Genomic DNA, 20,056 nt, shown 5'->3' on the forward strand with positions numbered 1-20,056 from the left:
ATACTTACTTGACTATTAAAAAGCCCTTATCGTATATCGGTCCTACCCCCGCAGGGCTTCCTACATGACACCCTGAAAGCAACATTCGCCAGAACAGAATTTCAATATTTCTTTGCCTACATCATTTCCTACAACTTCCAGAAGGCCAAAAATTGACTAAAAGACCTTACCCTGACTTTGGGAAGAAATTCGACTCAATCCCATCGATGATCCGCCCCAGCAAACTTGAAGAGAACTCCGCCAGGAGCATCGTGGTGGCCTCAGATCTTCGATTAGGCGAATAACGGGGCCGAAATCGAAGAGAGATGGAGGTGGAGCCGTAGGAGAGAGAGAGGAGAGGGTTTTGCTGAGATTTCTGGATAAGAAAATGAGTTTACCACTATTTATACTACGAGATTCGTCGACGAGCCATGTCACCTCGTTGACTAGTCCTGTAGAAAGTTCCTCGACAAAGTTGCACCCTCGTCGATGAATTTCAGACATCCCAAAAGTCCTCTCTCAGTATCTTCTCGTCGATGAGACGGGACCTCGTTGACGAGATCCTAAAGAACCCTCGTCGACGAAACCCCTGTGTTCGTCGACGAGGCCTGGGAAATTTTTTTGAATTATCACCTCCAAAATGCAATGTCGTCGACAAATGCTTCGCAGTCGTCGACGAAGTCGGCTGCCTCCTTTTGTTCCTATTTCCATTTCTCTCCCTCTTTATTATTTAAATACCATTATTCTTCGCGTCACTACAATGGAGCCTTTGAAATGGGTGCTGTCCTTGGATTTAATTCAATAGAAAACTCCACTTCATGATCAGGAGGCAATTCTGGTAAGTCCTTTGGAAAAACATCCGAGAACTCCTTTATCACTGGGATATCTCCAACTTAAGTCCCTCATTCGGTGCTTCTTTTACAAATGCAAGGTACCCCTGGCTACCCTCCAGAAGTAACCTCTTTTCCTGAATTACTGAAAGGATCTGTGGTGCAGAGCGCACACATGACTCGACAAATTTAAACTCTTGCTCCCCAGGAGGTCTGAACACTACCTCCTTCCTGTGGCAGTCAATGCTTACATAACTGGATGCTAGCCAATCCATCCCCAAAATGACGTTGAACTCATGCATGTAAAATACAATTAAGCTAGCATCATTCTCCCCCGAATCTCCACTAGGTAGTCTTTGATCATCTTACTGCACACAACAACTGACCTTGTTAACGTGACCACACCTAACTCAGTATCTAACAACTGAGTCTCCACCCTGCACAGTTTAACCAATCCCCAAGATATGAAAGAGTACGTTGCACTTGAGTCAAACAATACAACATCACTATTCAAAAAAATGGAAAGAGTACCTATCACCACGTCGCCGTTGTTCTTCGCATCTCCCGGAGTAAGCGAGTACACCCGCGCCTGGGCAGTGCCCCTCTGGTGACCACCTCGGAGTGCCTAGTTACCTTCCTGATACTAATGCCGTGGAGGAGTGTGAGTCAACATCGCGTTGTAGTCTCGCGTTATATGCCTTACTCTATCACACCAATAGCAGCCAGCTGGTCCACCCTCGCACTTGCCTTAATGCCTCTGATGGCATCTGGCATAGGTAGGACATAGTGGATTCCATTGATGGCCCCAATATCCCATCTCCTGCTGCTAGCCCGTGAAATTATCGGGCCTCCTCCATAAACTCTGGTTGGTGCTAGTTCGAAATTCGTGAGGCAAGGGTCTCTTCTTTTGGTTTGCTACTCTCTTACCCTCCTGAATACTGGCCTCCACTTCCATGGCCTTATCCACCAACTCAGAAAAACTCTAAGTCAATAACGCCACCACCTGAGCGCGTATTTCGTGCCTCAAACCCTTCTCAAACCTCTGAGCCTTCTTCAGCTCGTCTGGGATCATGTATGGAGCGAAGCAGGATAGCTTAATAAACTTGGCTGTGTATTATTATACGGTCAAGTGTCCCTGATTTAGATTCAGGAACTCCTCTTCCTTAGCCTCTCGAGTAGTAGTAGGGAAGTACCTATCAAAGAAAACCTCCCTGAAACGGCCCCAAGTTATAGCCGCAGGTCATGGTGGTTGTTCCTTCACCAGTTTTTCCAATCTCCTCCATCTCTTTGCTTCCCCTATTAGTTTAAAAGTGGCATAATGCACCTTCTACTCCTTCGTGAGCTCCAGCACACCCCAGCAGTTCCTTAATCTCCTGAACCCAATCTTCAGTTGCGACCGGGTTCACTCCTCCTGTAAAAATCAGTGGATTCGTCCGGGTAAACTGCTGAAAAGTGCAGCCCTAGCCAACTGGTGGCTGATCCTGCTCTCTAGTGTCCCTTCAGTTTCCTTCGTAGCCTGTTGCACTATACTTCACAGCACTACCGAGGCATCCATATCATCCTCACTAGAAGTATCCACATGGTTATCCCTTCCAGCTACGATGTCCTTCCCCTTGGAATCCATCCTGAAGATAGGATAGAAACCAACTAAGAAATTCCAAATTTATCATTGTTGATGCAAGTATGGAATGAATAAGTAATATAACATATGAGTTTGTATTTGAAAGAGTCATTTAAACAGTTTTGCCACAAAACTGACGACGATTTTTCTAGGGGGTCCCAAAACCGTCAACAGAAAACCTAAATTACAGAGACCTCTTTTTGAAGAAAACCCGTGACGATTCTATATTCTTCTAGAAAAACGTCAACGGTTTGCCTCCTACAAATTATAGTACCCTCCGTGCTCATATAAACTTAATCCAACTAACGTATCGGCCTCCAATCACAACTCTGGGACAAACACATACTCACCCAACCTAACTTTCCAACTTAAGTTCCTAAGTTTCAATCTCTCAACCTTGAAACAAAACCATTGATGGATTTACCATGGTTTCTTGAAATCGTCATTCTAGGAAAAACATAGAAAACCATCAAAGGATCACCATTTCTAAGTTTCCAGACCAAGACACGCCCAATCTACCCATTCTTATTCTTATCTTATCTCAACCTATACTCTGGTAATTATTAACCATCGAAGTCTGCATAACCTAGCAAAACTAGGCTCTAATACCACCTGTAACGCCCTGACCCACCACATGGGGCCAGGGATGCTACTTTAGTGACGTCTGTGTACCTGATATCATATTCATCATATAATAGTAGCGGACATAAATGGTACATTCTCCCAAAGTACAATACAGAGTTCTAAACCACCTTTATAAGAAAATGTCTCTAAATATCTATATTACATCCCAACCAAAAGAAAGAAAACTAACACAATCCATACGACCATATTACATATCCAGGGACTTCCAACAAAACTTAAATACATTAGAGTTCTTACAGACACTCTCAACACAGAAACCAACTATCACCCTACCCCGGAGCTTGCTAAGCTGTGGCCCTGAAAAATTATTTGTGTATTAGGGTGAGACACTTCTTAGTAAGGCAGATTAAGTTAATATTAGTATGTGGCCAACACGAGCTTTAATGTATACAAAATATCATCAGTGGATAGATTAACCACAGTTACAAAATCATTCTCAAACCCTACCATACACACATGATTGTTATAAGTGAAACTTCCTAAGGATAGGGGAAATTACACGCCCATACATGTAGCTCCCCTCTGCTTTAATACATTATGTAACCCGGTATGGTTACAACTGATACTTATCAGGGTACTCGCCTTTCTCAGCAAGCCCTCAGGTGGAAAGTTTTCTTCAGTATAAATATTTATGCATTTTAATTCACTTACAAATTCTCACAGCTTTATAATTAAAAAATACGCATTTGCTTCCTCTGCATAAACCGATTCAATAAATAACAACACCATTTACATAAATTAACAGATATGCATAAAAGACACTCCCTGTGACTAAACACCATTTACTTCCCTTATGGTATGGGTTGTGCGGCCTGAAGGTTAGACTTATGCCCTGGGGGATTAACTGAAACATAGTCAAAAGTAACCATCTGCAAGTACGTTTGCAGGTATCCACAACTAACTTGCAGGTTCACTAGCCTTACCACTTCTTGGTCCGGACTCTAGGGAAGGTACTCCATCCTACGCAGGCTAAATGGAGGAGAACACCCTTCACCTCTCAGTACAGTATGGGTACACGTAGTCTCAAAATAATTCCCTAAAAATGGTATCGTGCTCACAAAACAACTGGTCCACAGGGTTCCTAAACCATATCATGCAATTTCGGTAATAACCACTGTATTATAAATCTCATTTCATATAGAACCTGTCATTTAATAAAACCCGACCTCTGGCAGTTAAGTAAAACCTAGCTCACAACTGTTAAATAAAACTCAGCCCCAGCTATTAAGTAAAACCCAGTTCACAGCTGTTATATCAACCCCAAAATTTTGCAAAGGCGATTCCAGTATATTTCACAAACAACTCAGAATTTTCACAATCATACCCAAATCCGTTACACAACAAACCCTACTAATTATTCACCTTCCACACAATTTTAGTATTTGAATATAATCCATTAAACAACAGAGAAAATATACCATATTTAGTTCACAAGATGAAACCAAGATTTCCGCTGTTCATTTCATTCAAAATATCATACGATATACCATAGTTTATAAAACCCTACTTTGAACGGTTGGATTTTTAATGAATCTTTGAAATCATAGTATACTTATATATAAAACAATTTAATCGGTTCAAACTTAATAAAAACCAGACTTAACTCAATCCCCTTACCTGTTCCTGAAAAAGAAACCAATTCCGTTCGAAAAATGGAAAAACCCTAGCTTTCGATTCGCCGGCGAAAATGAACCAGCAAGCCCGATACTGGAGAGGAGAGTGATCAAAGACCGAGCACGGGCTCCAGGTGAGTCTACGGGAGAGAGAAAGCCACAAGAGAGTGAGAGTAAAGAGAGAGGGTCCAAAAACACTAAAAGAGAGAGAGAGAGAGAGAGAGAGAGAGAGAGAGAGAGAGAGAGAGAGAGAGAGAGAGAGAGAGGAACTTTTGAAGTTATAAGAAAATATACTTTGATTAGACCTTAAGTAAGCAGATCCGTAGGAAAAACATCGATGGTTTTCCCAGCCCTTAGAAAATCGACGACAGTTTGGCAGGTTGACCCTCCCAATTAACCGAAAACCTGCGACGGTTTTTCTAAACTCATCGAAACCGTCAATGGTTTTGGTTCTGCCACACCATTTTACTTATTTTTCTTTTTTTTTTCCTTTGTTTCTCTCTTTTATATTTATTTTATTTTATTTTTCAGGTTCGGGTTTCTACATCGTATGTGTCTTTGAGCTTGTCCCAAATTTCTTTTGCGGTTTCACATCCGCAAATGTGATTGTACTCTTCATCACTCAAGCTACAATTGAGACAATGTTTTGTTTTGAAGTTAAGTTGTACTAACCTCTTTTTTTTAGCTCCATCCTTGAGTTTGGAACATCTTCATTTTTCTTGGTGAAGGAAAAGTCTCCATTTGAGAAGATCTCCCACATATCCAGATCGCATGATTGAATGAAGATGGTCATTCTATTCTTCCATGATGGATAGTTGGTGCCATCAAACTTTGCTGGTTGAAATATGGATTGTCCATGGGAAGAAGAAGTGTTCACCATATATGTCATTGATCTTTACGCTCTAGATGTTACTTTGATAGATTAAGCGCCTTGCTCTGATACCACTTATTGGCCCTAGAGTTGAGTCTAGAGGAGGGGGTGAATAGACTCTTTTGCTTATTTTTTATTTTCTCTAAAAAAAATATAAAACCTTTACAAGATACAAATGATTATTTCACAATATATAAAACATAAACCATGCACAAGATATAAATTAAAGAGTAAGGAAGAAAAGCTCAACAAACAATATTAACGTGGTTCAGCCCGTTGCCTATGTCCACACCTTGAGACACACTCAAGGATTCCACAATCCACTAAACAACCTCCTTCGCTGGCAAAGAAGCCTTTACACATAGGAACAAATCCCTTTCGCTCACCCAGAGCCTTTTAGCAAGGTTCACTAAGAACCCTTGCAATTCTGTTCACCAAGAACCTTCACACTTTGGTTCATGAAAAACCTTTGAACTAGGTTCACCAAGAACCCTTATACAACAAGACGATCAATATGATTTAAAAAAGAAAATGCTCTTTGAATGTGGTGATATTTGATACAATCAAAACCTCACACAAATCTCTCTAAGTAATGATTTGCATCTAGATTAAAGAGTAAGAGAGATTTTGAGCACAAGAATGATGAACTAAAATGTGGTGTGCTTGGGAATGAAATTTAAATTCCTAAATCAATGTTTAAACAAGTCTTTGGACTTGTATTTATAGGCAAATTGGACTACTAGCCGTTTTATGGTCGTTGGCTTAATAAAATGATTTAATATTTTGAAAACTAGTTGTTTATAGTCGTTGGGTGTAGAATCCCGATGCAAACTGTCGACGAATCCCCCCAAACTGTTGATGGTTTGCTCAAATCGTGGATGGATTGCTCCAACTGTGGACGGTTTCCTCTAGGCCAAAATCCAATTATCATACTACTTGAAGCCCGATGCACCTGGGTTAAACCGTCGACGGTTTGCCCTGTTTCTTCATTAACTTGATTTTAAGTTGCATGAAAGAGGTTTAAGCCCAACTAGGACCAAGTCTTTAAAAGATTACAATACTAATGTAATTTAAAACTTATCTTATATTAAAATATATTTGAGTAAAGGATATTTTTATAAAACTCTTTGTTTTGACTCTAAAAACTCATAAGTACTGAACTTATGACTTAATGATATCCTATGTACTCTTATGAACTAGTATGCATATGCAATTTGTGCAAATCTTGCTCAATAAATATGCATGAAACAATACCGTAAGAGTTACATCAGTTCTTACCTCAAACACTCCCTTTTACACTATGCTTTTGTTGGATGTTCTTTAGTTCTTCCGAGTGATTGTCCGCTTTGATTTTTCCTACTCGAATGTCCACTCGATCTGATCTTTGCATTTGATCTAGTACCTTCATATATTTGTCACTTGTACCCGTACTAACTTGACTTACAAAGATAAGTTAAACTTGGAACTACAATTTGGTTGATATCATCAAAATACATCAAATATGATTATGTAGCCACTAAGGCTAGAAAAGGAGATCTCAAAGAGTTACAAGGCTTACAATTTAAGATGATTTCATGTTGCATTTGCAGAACATAATTGAAATATGGGTTGGGGATGATCTGACTAATTTCCAATAAGCTATGGGTAGTCCTCAAGCCTCTCAATCAATGGATGTCGTGCCGAATGAATTGGCATCTATGGATCACAACCAAGTTCGGGACTTGGTGGAGTTACCTAGTAGGTGTAAAGTAGTTGGATGTAAATGGGTTTTTAAAACCAAGCGTGATTCTAATGATGAAATTAAAAGATTTAAAGTTAGATTGGTAGCTAAAGGCTATAATCAATGGAAAGGTATTGATCATAAAGAAACCTTCTCTCCATTATCCAACAAGGATTCATTCCATGTTCTAATAGACCTGCTCATTTTGATTAAGTGCTTTACCAGATGGAATTTGAAATAGTTTTTTTTTTTTTAATGGAGATCTAGTTTAGGATGTGTATATGAAGCAATTTGATGGTTTTGAGGAATCTTGGAAATAACACCTTGTGTGCAAATTGAAAAGGTATATCTAGGGATTGAAACAAGCCTTAAAACAGTGGTATCTGAAATTGAATGAAATTGTTACTTTCTTTGAATCAAATAAAATGTAGTTGGTCCTTGTGTAAACTTGAGGATAAGTGTGAGAAAATTTGTGATTCTTGTGGTTTATGTTGATGACATTTTACTTGCCACCAATAGAAAGATCTTTTATATGAAACTAAAAGGATGTTATTACAATAGAAAGATTTTGGTGATGCCTTTGTTTTTAGGCATAAAAATCAATCATGATAGATCCAAGGGCGTTCTTGGCCTATCTAAAAAAACCTAGAGTAAGAAACTACTAAACAGATTTAATATGCAATCTTGTTCATCATATAAAGCATCCGTGGTGAAGGTAAGAAACTCTTAAGAAATTATTATCCTCAAAATGATGGTGATGATGATAGAAAACATATGAAAAATATCCCTTATTCTTCAACAGTTGGTAGTCTCATGTATGCTCAAGTATGTACGCGTCTTGATATTGCTTATGCAATTGGTGTGCTTGGCAGATACCAGAGTGATCTTAAGGTGAGTCATTGGAGGGCTACAAATTAAGATATTTGTAGGGTAATAAGGTTTAATGTTCATTTATTGAAAAATAAATCACCTTAAGGTGATTAGGTATTCTAATTCTAACTATATAGGTTACAAGGATGATAGGGAATCCACATTTGGTTATGTTTACATAATGGCTGAAGGAGTTGTATCCTAACAAAGTGTTAAACAAGCTCTTACAACTACCTCGACTATGGAGGCAAAGTTTATTGCATGTTTTGAGGCAACTTGTCAAGATTTGTGGTTGCAAAATTTCATCATATGACTCCATGTGGTCAATTTCATTATAAGACTATTACTGATATGTTGTAATAAAACTAGTGTTGGTAGCTTCTCTCATAATAATAAAATTTCTTTGCGGTCAAAGCACATAGATATCAAGTATTTGTTTATTAGAAAGAATATCGAGGATAGAGAGACTCATATTGAGCATACAGTTATAAATTAGATGATTATGGATCAACTGACTAAGGGATTCATCCTAAATTCTTCCAAGAGCATGTGACTAGCATTGGTGTAGTCAAAACCATTTTAATATTTTGAACTAGTGGGAGTATATCACAATGATATATGTTGATTATATTATTCATGATAATTATGTAAATTGATCAATGTAACTATTGCTTATAATAATGTATGCACATTTATGTAAATTTTGATTATGGTCATATTGTGACTTATATATGTTGAGGCATTTTGTTTGGCCTTATTTATGGAGTATTGAGATTGTTGTCTCATTGTGAGTACTTGAAGACATTCATATATCAATCTTTATTGATGTTTTAATGTAATTCTCATTTGTGAAACATAAAAACATTATGATTTAGTTTCATCATGGTATATCGTAAAGATATTTTGGTTTTAGTCTTGATTGGCTTCTATGAGAAGCATATACATATTGATGGATGCTAAGACTTTTCAAAACATTCTAGCCTAGTCTCATTATGTGATGTACTGAGACAAAACTGTTTAGTCTAATGAGCTTCTTTGAAAATGGAGCATCTTGAACAAATACTTGGACCATTTGCAAAATAGGCATGTTGATCAAGTTTTGCTATGTCCTTTTGACCACACTCCCATGTTGTATATATTGTAACGAGATTTTGTATGTTTTGACAATGTAATGTTAGTAACCTTTCAGGTATGTTTACTTGTATTGTTGGATATGCATGATTTTTTATTATAGATCTATGTGTATGATCATGAGAGTATGTGTTTTTCACTTGTATGATGTTAGCATCTCTATCAAATATGGCCTTCTACAAACTTATACATGCGTGATCTCATTCTAGAGCATTATGTTGAATAACGCTTGCTCACGTTTGATATTTTTGTTGTGGCTACTAGTATATTTTTAGTTTGAAGAATTTTTACTTTCTTAATAAATCTTAAGCTATGTAGTCCAAGTAAGAGATTATTAGAATTTTGTGGACTTATGTAGCATGTTTTACAAAACCCAAACTAAATGAATATCAAACATGTTGGGAACATGGATTAATAGGTCTTATGGTAAGTAATCACAATATTATGGTTATGGGCCTAACGTACTAGTCCATGGGATTTTAATGTGTGTGCGGCTATTTGCACAAGGAGCCCATGATAGGTAGAGTTTCATTATGTTGGTATATAAGCAAAAATGGAGGTATTGTCCTCACCTTAGTTATTGGTGTCATTTCCCATTAAGACACACATATTAGAAAGGAAGAGGATAGTAAAGTCAAAACTTGGTATTATTCATTTGTGCTTAACTTTACAATATTGTGGGCATAAATAGCCATTGTACATAATTGGAATACTAAAGTTTAGGACTACAAATCTCTCAACCATTAGAGCATATCTCTGATCTAGGAAACATATTTACAATCAATCTATATACGGAAGTACATCAACTTGGAAAGTCAAAACTTCTAGAATCTTCGACACCCCCCCTCAAGTTGGTGCATAGATGTCACTCATTCCCAATTTGTTGAGACCATCATGAAATGCTCGACTTGATACAGCCTTGGTGAGTAGATCACCAAGTTGTTCTTGAGACGATACATGAGGTGTTTCAATGATCCTTGCTTCTAGTTTCTCCTTGATGAAATGCCTATCCACTTCCACATGTTTGGTTCGATCATGCTGAATTGGGTTGTGGGCAATATCACAAGCTACCTTGTTATCACAATATAGCTTCATTGGGCTGTCACACTTAATATTCTGATCTTCTAATAAATTATGAATCCACAATAATTCACATACTGCCTTAGCCATTCCCCTAAACTCACATTCGGCACTAGATAGAGCAACTACAACTTACTTCTTGTGTCGCCAAGTGACCAGATTTCCTCCTACAAATGTGAAATATCCTGTTGTAGACCGCCTATGTTTGATTGATCCAGCCCAATATGCATCAGTGTATCCTTTGACATCAAGATTATTCCCCTTTTTAAACATAATCCCTTTCCCTGTAGATGACTTTAAGTAGCCCAAAATGGGGATAACTGCATTCATATGTTCTTCTCTTGGAGAATGCATGAATTGGCTCACGGCACTTAGTGCATATGCCAAGTTAGGCCAAGTATGTGCAAGATACATCAGTCTCCCAACTAATCTTTGATATCTCTCCTTGTTTGTTGAAACTTGATTCGGATATATGCCTAGCTTCAAATTTTCTTCTATAAAAGTGCTAATTGGACTACATGCCATTATACCAATCTCACTTAGTAAATCTAAAGCATATTTTCGTTGATATGGAAAGATACCTTCCTTCGATCTTGACACTTCATTACCAAGGAAGTATTTCAAAGGACCAAGGTCTTTTATCTTAAATTCTCTGGCTAGGTGGTTCTGCAATGTGCTCCTTTCTTCTGAATCATTTCCTGTTACTATCATATCATCAACATATACAATGAGACAAGTAATCATTCCTTTATTATGCTTCACAAACAAAGTATGATCTGAGTTACTTTGATTGTATCCAAAAGTTTTCATTGAATTTGTACACCTTCCAAACCATGCTCTCGAAGATTGCTTCAGACTGTATAGGGCCTTTTTTAATCTGTAGACATGTTTTCCACCTTCTGACTGCATATTACATCAGGGGGGCAACTCCATGTATACTTTTTCTTGAAGGTCTCCATGCAAAAAGGCATTCTTCACATCAAATTGGTGCAATGGCCAATCAAGATTCACCGCCAAGGATATAAGAATACGGACAATATTGATTTTTGCTATTGGTGAAAATGTCTTCATGTAGTCAATTCTATAAGTTTGAGTATACCCCTTAGAGGCTAGTCTAGCTTTGAATCATTCAATGGTTCCATATGCCTTGTTATTTGACCATGAAAACCCACCTACATCCAATGGGTTTCCTTCCTTCAGGCAGCTCAACAACTTCCCAAGTTGAGTTCTTTTGAAATGACTTCATTTCCTCATTCATAGCTTCCTTCCACCTAGAATCTCCCAGAGCTTCCTGCATGTTAGTAGGAATAGATACAACAGATAATTGATTCACAAATGACTCACTTTCCTTTGACATTCTATGGTAGGATACATAGTTGCTCATGGGATAAGATCGGAACTAAGAACAGGTTCATAGTTGACTCTAAATATACCTCTAGTGGCTTGATTAGGTAGTACTTTTGGAAGGAATTGAGATTCAGAATGTAGCTAGGGTTGTACCTGGGGTTTGGGAAAGGAATTGATCTTAGAAAACAATTGGTTAGATGGTACTTGAAGTGGAGTCGCTGCTATCTGATTCTGATTATTTTCCCCATTCAAACGAACGTTCAGTTGGTGAGTAGCTTCCATCTAATTCTGACTAGTTTCCCCCTTCAAATAAACGTCCTATTGGTCAAGAATAGGTTACTCACGCGGCCCAATTGCCTCCTCTAGACACTCACCACTTGTATCCAAAAATTCACCACTTGTATCCGAATGGTTCAAAGAAGGATTTAGATTTAGAGTCTGCAATTTATTTCGTCTCTCCCCCTAAATTGAAGACTCGGGAACAATATAGTACATGTCATTTTCATGAAAGACAATGTCAAGGGTGACATACATTTTGCATGATGGGGGATGATAGCAGTGGTAGCCTTTCTGAAGTGAGGCATAGCCAACAAAGACACATTGTAAGGCTCGTGATTCCAGTTTATCACGCAACGACTTAGGAAGATGCACAAATGCCACGCACCCAAAAATTTTAGGTGATTAATTTGGAGCAGTAGGAGCACTTACAGTCGAATGAAGGACTTCAAAGGAAGTCTGAAAATTCAGCAAGCTCGAGGGAACACGATTAATGAGGTAAGTCGCAACACTAAATGCTTCACCCCAATAACTAGTGGGCATATGAGCTCCAAACAAAGAGGCTCATACAACTTCAAGTAGATGATGATTCTTGCACTCCGCAACCTTATTTTACTGAGGGGAAGAAGGGCAAGTTGCCTGGTGATATATGCCATGTTCCTGTAAGTACTTCTTCAGATCTTGATTAACAAATTCTCCACCATTATCAATGTGAAGAAGTTGTATGTGAGATTGGTATTGAGTGGAGATCATCTTGTGAAATTTCTGAAACAAGAAGTTAACCTCATTCTTTGATTTCATCAAGCAAACCCAAGTCATACGAGTGTGATCATCAATAAATGAGACAAACCAATGAGAATCATTCAAGGAAGGGTTTTTGACAGGCCCCCATACATCAGAGTAGATCAACATAAAAGGTACTGGACTTTTATTCATGTTCAATGGGAATGATAAACGGTGACTTTTTTCGAGTTCACAAATATCACATTTGAAGTTTGAAGTATTTAACTGAGAAAACAACTTTGGGAACAATTTTTTTAAATATCCAAATGATGCATGACCCAAGCGTCCATGCAACAACCAAATTTCAGAGGACTTGTCGATCTAGTCTGCTAAAAGAGCTTAAGCCAACTAATGTGAGCTAGTAGGTTTCAAATCTAGATAGTATAACTTCCCCCTTATAGTACCACAACCAATCATATTCCGAGATCTAATGTCCTTTAAAACACAAAGGTTAGGCCAGAAAATCACAACACAATACAACACACGGGTTATTTAAGCAAAGGACAATAAATTATGGTTGAGGGAAGGTACAACTTAAATAGAATCAAGATTCAAATTATGTGAGAGAGGAATTGAACATTCTCCAATCACAGGTGAGGGATTTCCATTGGCGGTAAAGACTATATGTGTGGTGGACTGATCCATATACTGAACATGCTGACTGTCAAAGGTCATGTGATCCGTAGCACTGGAATTAATTATCCATGTACTACTACTACTACTATATGATGCAGAAGTATGGAAAACCTTACCAGTGTTACCTGAAGTAGCAATCAAAGAGGAAGCTTTTGCAACATCACTAGAAGGTTTGGTCACGACAACAAAGGCTTGGTGGTTTAGCTTCAAACTGTGCTTGCGCGGTGCCTTTTGCTGGATCCCACCACTCTTGATAACCAATTAAATCATAACACCATTCCTTTGTATGGTCTGTCTCACCACAGTGAGTGCACAAACGTTCAGGTTTGGCAGCACCTATCTCATAACTACCCTTCTAAGATTGTGCTTGGTCAGAATTAGTCTTTTGAGCGAATTTTCGAGGCTAGGGCTTAGCGCATCGAGCCATTAGAGCATAATACTTAGGATTATTGGGTTCAACATTTAAGGTAGCTTAGCGCACAACATATCAATTGACATAGGCATAGGTGTCGTCGAGGTCCATCGAGAGGTCCTTCTAAAGAACCTCACCTCTAATCTATTCGAATTCTGCATCCAGGCCACTAAGAAATATGTGCACTCTCAACCATGCAATAGATTTTTTTTATAGGTGACAATATCATCGAGATCCTTCATGATAACTTTATCACAATAATCTAGTTCTTGGAAAATTTCGACAAGCTCACCATAATAAGTTGATAGAGGTCGACCAGCTTGTTTGGTGGTGAAGGCACATTGATTTAGTGCAAAGAGTTGTGTCTCATCCAATCCATCATAGAATGCTTTGGCAAGAGCACTCTAGATTTCCCTTGTGGTACGCAGTCGTAGATAACGCTTCATCATCTCCAGCGACATGGAGGTCAGCAACCAACCCTTAACCTTTTGATTCTCTACATACCACTTTGCATAGGTAGCATCAGTTTCCTTCGGTGGATCAATTTTACCTATAATATATTCGAGCTTCTCACGTCCTGTGATTTGTATCTCTAATATTTGGGACCATACATCATAGTTAACTTCAGTGAGGACAACTTCGGCATGGAAGCCAGAATTTTCGGGTTAGATATGGATTACTGGGGTTGATGGTTCAAGAGTAGAGGATTTGGGAGCCATATGGTGGTAGATGTTTGCTGCGATGATTGTTCAGAGTAGTGTGGGAGGCTTATGTTTTGATGGAGGTTTTTGGGAGCCTCTGATACCAAGTCAAAACTTGGTATTATTCATTTGTACTTTGCTTTACAATATTGTGGGCATAAATAGTCACTATACATAATTGGAATGCTAAAGTTTAGGACTACAAATCTCTCAGCCATTAGAGTATATCTCTAATTTAGGAAACATATTTACAATCAATATATATATATATGGAAGTACACCAACTTAGAAAGCAAAACTTCTAGAATCTTCAACAAGTAAACTCTCCTTAGACTTTACAAAACTCTTTGGACCTTAACAATGAAATTCATGTTGTAAGGTATAAGTTCAAAAATCATTACCTATTTCGTGTTTATGTGTTTGTGATTGGTTTGGATTATCATTTTATTGTTCTGAAAAATTGTCGTTATGTTTCAAAAAATTATTTATCAGTAACCATATTAAAGTAAATAATAGATTAGCAGGCAACTCCAAGTCAAAGCATCAAACCCGTAGAGATCCACTTGTTGCCAAATAAAAAGTATATATATATATATATATATTTGGTAGTAGGGTCAAGCACATTAACATCAATCATTGTTATGTTACAAATTTTATGTGAGATAAAAGAAACAACAATAATTGATTGAGTTTATTTTTTTGAAGAAACCAAGTTGGTGATATGATTATAAGGCCACTCAAAATGAGTACTTCTTTGAAATTCAATGAATATGAACATGTTCAAAGTCGAAAAACTTGGTGAGGGTAGGTTATGTAAGATTTAACTAAATCAAGTTTTATACACACACACATACACACACATAAATGAAATGATGATGTTTGAAACCCTTTGAACACCTAACTAATCCACCAAAATAATGAAACCATTCCGTTATCTTCTTACTTAAATATCAAGATATTATTTTTAAATGTAAAGTTGTAACTCTCAAGACTCAAATCTTGACTATTTATTTTATCTATTTATTAATTTAGTTATGTACACTAGTGCGTCACATATGGGATAAAATCTTATTTGAGATGGGTGTGTTATTTGGAAACAATGTGCAAGGTGCCACATATCTCTACCACCTTGATCTCTCTCTTTTGATCTTAATTTGTTTCTAGATATTGATTTATGCTGGCGACGTTCACTATTTAAGATTTTTTCGACAAAAACTTGCAATAATAGTGTAGAAGGAGGAAGCAACCTCTGGTCTTCGATTTTTGAAAATCTTAGATCTTGTTTACAATTTCTGTAGTCTTTATGATCTTTTGTGAAGAATTTTGTTACATTTTAATAAATATTTAATTTATGAATGGCCAATTTTTGGATGTGGTGGTTAATTACATAGGATTCACAATTGTAGTTGATGAATTTGTTCAATCTTTGTTTGTTATAGTAAGAAAATTTGAAAATTAACTATTTTTATGCTTAATTTTTTTAAATTAGGATTTTTCACTTTTTTTTATCTTACCATATTTTTTGATGTAATTGGTTCTCAAATAATTACCGGAAATCATTTTGTTTAAAGGGTAAAATAACAAAATAATTCTTCATATTTACATATGTAAATATACCAATTTACCAAGCAACTCAAATTCTTTAGTTTTTATTGATTCAAATTTAATATAAATTTAGTTCGCTAATTTACAACTTTAATTAGAATTCAGAACTTAATACTTAAATTTACTAAATATTCCCATACTATTAGTTTTCTCCTATTACCTATAAATACATATATTATGTGTGGTATTAATTATTTTCTAAATTAATTTATTTGTAATTTCCATATTTCACATTGAAAATTGTTTTAAAATTTTTAATTTATTTGCAACAATTTTCAATAGTTATGGAGAACAATGTATGAGAAAACAAAATCATGCAATTATCTATAAATTTATACCACAAAAAATAACGCATAAAAAATTTTCAAAAATTTGTACCTCTAAAAAAAAATTAATATAGGCATTTTTCAGTTTACTAATCTTCCCATAATTAATTTTTTTTATTTTAATTCTGGATTTGTGAAATAAGTGACTTTTTAAAACATGTAAAATCCAAAGACAATCCCTAAGTTTTCTTTAAATGTGACATTCTACCGCCTAAGTTTCTAACTGCAATGAAGGAAGCTCTTGACATTATAATTTACTCACAAAATAACCTTTGGCGCATTGACATTAATCAGCTTTAAAAAATTAGTTTGTATCATTAGTAAAATTACCTTTTTATCCTTTCATCCAGTTAATTAAGGCCCAACGAAACAATGAGTATTCAGTAAAATATTCATATTTCATTACCAATCATATAAATCTATTGATTAAGAGATTCATTGCTATGTATAAAAAGTTTTCAAAAGAAAAAACATAATCCTAATTGGTATATGTTAGTTATTGAAGAACAATATTTCTTATAGTATTTTAATAAATATTTATCATTATAAAAAAAAAATAATTTTACTAATCATGCAAGCCATTTCTTTAAAGTCAACTAGTTGTTGACTAGTGGTCAACTACGGAAAACTTACTTTGTCAATAAAATATAATGTTAGGAGGTTCTTCGACATTGTCAAAAACTTAAGCAGTACAATGTCATATTCAGAAAACAGGAATACTATGAAATAATATGGGTAAACTGTCCCAGATAGATGAGATATTAAGACATATCCTTGGCTTTCATTTCACCAAATGGGCTAGATTAGCTGCTAACAATTCTCTCAGTAACCTCCAGCTGCCTTGAACTCTTTTGAGTTAGGTCATTGAGAATGCATAAGAAGCTTCTCCCTTCTTTGGATTCCCTTCAATGATAGACAGTGTTTGTTCATCCAAATTTATTACCGCCGTACATAGTGTGCAAAGTGTTGGACCTGAAAAATAAGAGAACAAGCATGCATACATACATAGAGGTCTACTAATTAGAGACTAATGAAGAAGAGGAAGGAATTAACGTTCAAATCAACCATAGCCTTCAATTGATACCTGTCATGTAGATGGGATATCTTGTATCGTCCCTGTCTCCAAGCAGTGAGAGGAAATCATCTTTTGATTGTTTTGGTAGCTCTGCAGCTCTTCTCTGCCTGCTCATTGAGTTCTCATCATGTACCTTCACCAACATGAACCCACTGCATGAATTTGGTTTTCACTTTTCGCTTCGGTTTCGGGAAAATAAACCAAAAAAATAAAAAAAAGCTGCTTGGTTTTAGTTTGTAGTTTGTGTTTTTGATTTTCTTGTTTTCAGAATTTTTGACTGATGGTCGCTTAGTGCTTACATCGAAAAGAAGTGGGTGAAATTGAGATTATGAGAAAAATCACTGCAGCAAGCAAATTACAACCCAACTGCATGCATTTGGTTCATGATCAGTAACTAGAGTAAACTTCATTTCCATAGGTCAACGATAACTCTTCACCATAATTTTCAATTAATTCGGAAATTTAGGCACTGGCTTAGCTATATTGACCGATTGCTCACTGAGTTTTGTTTACCTGCTTAATTTGGAGATGAAGATACATGTTTGCGTGGAAGAATGGGACTGTGCCGACCTCATGAATCGAAACTCGGTTCCTGGATGCAGTTTCAACATTCAAAATTCTACGCGTTTTTATGTCAATCAGGTTGTAACTATGCCCCACAGAAGTTCCTGCTGCACGAATCCTCTGAAGATGCAATTAGTCCCGAAATCACGTGATCAAAACAAGCTTTAGGGGTGCGAGGAGATAGATATTTTATTGCATGTTTGGCATGCATAAATGAAGTGGAACGAAATGGATCAGGAGCACTCTATTTCTGCATTTTCTTCATTAGTTCTTTAATTCATTTCATTTTATGAACCAAACGTGAAAAAAGTCCTTACAACTAGTGCATCATCGATGCTCGTCGCTTCAAGTAGGTCTCGAGAGATGAAGTTCCTTCCAATCCCACCAGCCACGATTTCATCTTCATATGGGGGCACAGAGTTGAGGGTAAATGCCTAAAGAAATATAATTTAGCAGGTAGGGTTACGAGCCTTGGGAACAATTAACTGAAGACTACAAGGAATGGGCTGGGGAACTTACAAATCCATTGCTGTTAAATCCAAATGCACAGCTTGGTAGCTCTCCTGCATAAGTGTAAGCAGTGAAGGACAGTCCATCCGGAAGAGTTCCCCTGATCAGATAACTGCAAACCCCCCACAACACATGCAAAAATTCATGGAAGTTGTCATTTGCCAGAACAGATGACACCAATTCTGGATCATCCTCTTGTCCATTAGGAACCACCCCGGGTCACGCCACAAGTTAGACGTTTTCCCCATGCACTAAGATCTAAAAAATTTGGATAACAGATTAGATGAGGGCGTACGTGTGGCCAACCAGAGCGACGTTTGCATCCTCATTGTGTGCTGCAATGGCCATGGAGTCGCTGACCACAAGAACATCAGAACAGTCATCGGAAGTGTTGGTGCCGGCCTTCGAATTTATCTGATCTGAGTTTGGAAGAAATGGAAGTATCTCCTTCCGAAAGTTGAGCAGTATTATCTGCAGACGGGCATTGAACGAACGAACACGCAGATGAGTTGCTTCGGAGGCTTTGTTGCTATGGGATATCAATCATGATGTGAAGAGCAATCCCATATCAACTAGAAGGTTGGAAAATTTTTTAAATTTTGATTTGCTCTCTTTTTTTTTTTAATTTTAAAGAGAATAGTCGGTGTTCAATTTCAGTTGACTTGGGTTTTAAATGGGCCGGAACGGAACTGAAGAACCAACAGGCAACGCCATATAGTTCCTGAAAATTTTATCAAAGAAAGAAAAGATAATTAATTACCTCAAGAAGAGGGGCACCACTTCCATCTGCAGTCCCTCGGAGCTCATCCCAGTACCTTGGGAACATGTGCTGGGTAGCATCGGTGAGGTTGCTGATGAGGCGCTGCTGGCGTGATGGAGCAGTAGTATCGAGGGCAAAAGGGAGGAGGTGGTGGCGGAGAGTGGGGTCTGAGCCAACCCTGCTTCTTATCTGCTTGGAAAACCTGTGGCCTATCTTGTACCCCATCTCGTATGCATCTTCACAGGGTCCAACCTCCAACATTTCCATCTCTCTCGCTCTCTGGATGAACCCAATTACAATGAGTACCTCATCCCATCCTTTTATACCCTCAGAACAACGAAAATTACAAGCATGACAGAGTGCATCATATGTTACTCTATTGATGTATATATATATTTTCCCCCTGCTAAGCCAAATAAGTACAAGCCAAAACCAAAACTACTAAGTACTAGAATTTTTCGCCAATAATGGAGCAATCGTTATGACTATTGTGGATATTTCCGACATAGAGTCTTTGATTTTCCTCAATATAATGGGTATTCATCTTTTCACCCACTTGGATCTTATAAAGAAAGGCAGATTCCGTAAGTTTTAGTTTTTTCTTGAAGATTCTACGAATGGAGGGAAAGAATGCAGAGGGTCCTTATCAATTCACATATTTACAGAATAATATAAACCGTTAAGAAGCATAATTATATGAA

At 37.1% G+C, this 20,056-nt stretch overlaps 1 protein-coding gene across 3 annotated transcripts; it reads right to left on the bottom strand.

Moving 5' to 3' along the window:
* Window positions 1-17,066: 17,066 nt before the first annotated feature.
* Window positions 17,067-20,038, bottom strand: LOC131158189 (uncharacterized). 3 transcript variants are annotated; one of them, XM_058112865.1, is made up of 7 exons: window positions 19,356-20,038; window positions 18,891-19,066; window positions 18,605-18,707; window positions 18,403-18,519; window positions 18,035-18,205; window positions 17,531-17,654; window positions 17,067-17,418 (listed from the first exon to the last, which is right to left on the bottom strand). In XM_058112865.1, the coding sequence occupies exons 1-7, from the start codon at window positions 19,620-19,622 to the stop codon at window positions 17,303-17,305; spliced, it is 1,074 nt and encodes a 357-aa protein (XP_057968848.1). In that variant the 5' UTR covers window positions 19,623-20,038; the 3' UTR covers window positions 17,067-17,302. The 3 variants fall into 3 exon arrangements, with proteins under 3 accessions (XP_057968848.1, XP_057968849.1, XP_057968850.1); XM_058112866.1 differs by having other exon boundaries at window positions 18,891-19,124; XM_058112867.1 differs by lacking the exon at window positions 17,067-17,418 and having other exon boundaries at window positions 17,562-17,673.
* Between the last annotated feature and the right edge of the window lie 18 nt (window positions 20,039-20,056).

This window comes from Malania oleifera, chromosome 6 (genome assembly GCF_029873635.1).
Source record: "Malania oleifera isolate guangnan ecotype guangnan chromosome 6, ASM2987363v1, whole genome shotgun sequence".
In the NCBI taxonomy this organism is placed as follows: Eukaryota; Viridiplantae; Streptophyta; class Magnoliopsida; order Santalales; family Ximeniaceae; genus Malania; species Malania oleifera.

Excerpts from the sequence above, each read along its gene's own strand:
- LOC131158189 (XM_058112865.1), bottom strand. The coding sequence starts at position 19,622 with ATGGAAATGTTGGAGGTTGGACCCTGTGAAGATGCATACGAGATGGGG. Across the intron at positions 19,067-19,355 it reads GTGGTGCCCCTCTTCTTGAG|ATAATACTGCTCAACTTTCG; the intron begins GTAATTAATTAT and ends GCCCGTCTGCAG. Across the intron at positions 18,520-18,604 it reads GATTTAACAGCAATGGATTT|GCATTTACCCTCAACTCTGT; the intron begins GTAAGTTCCCCA and ends ATATTTCTTTAG.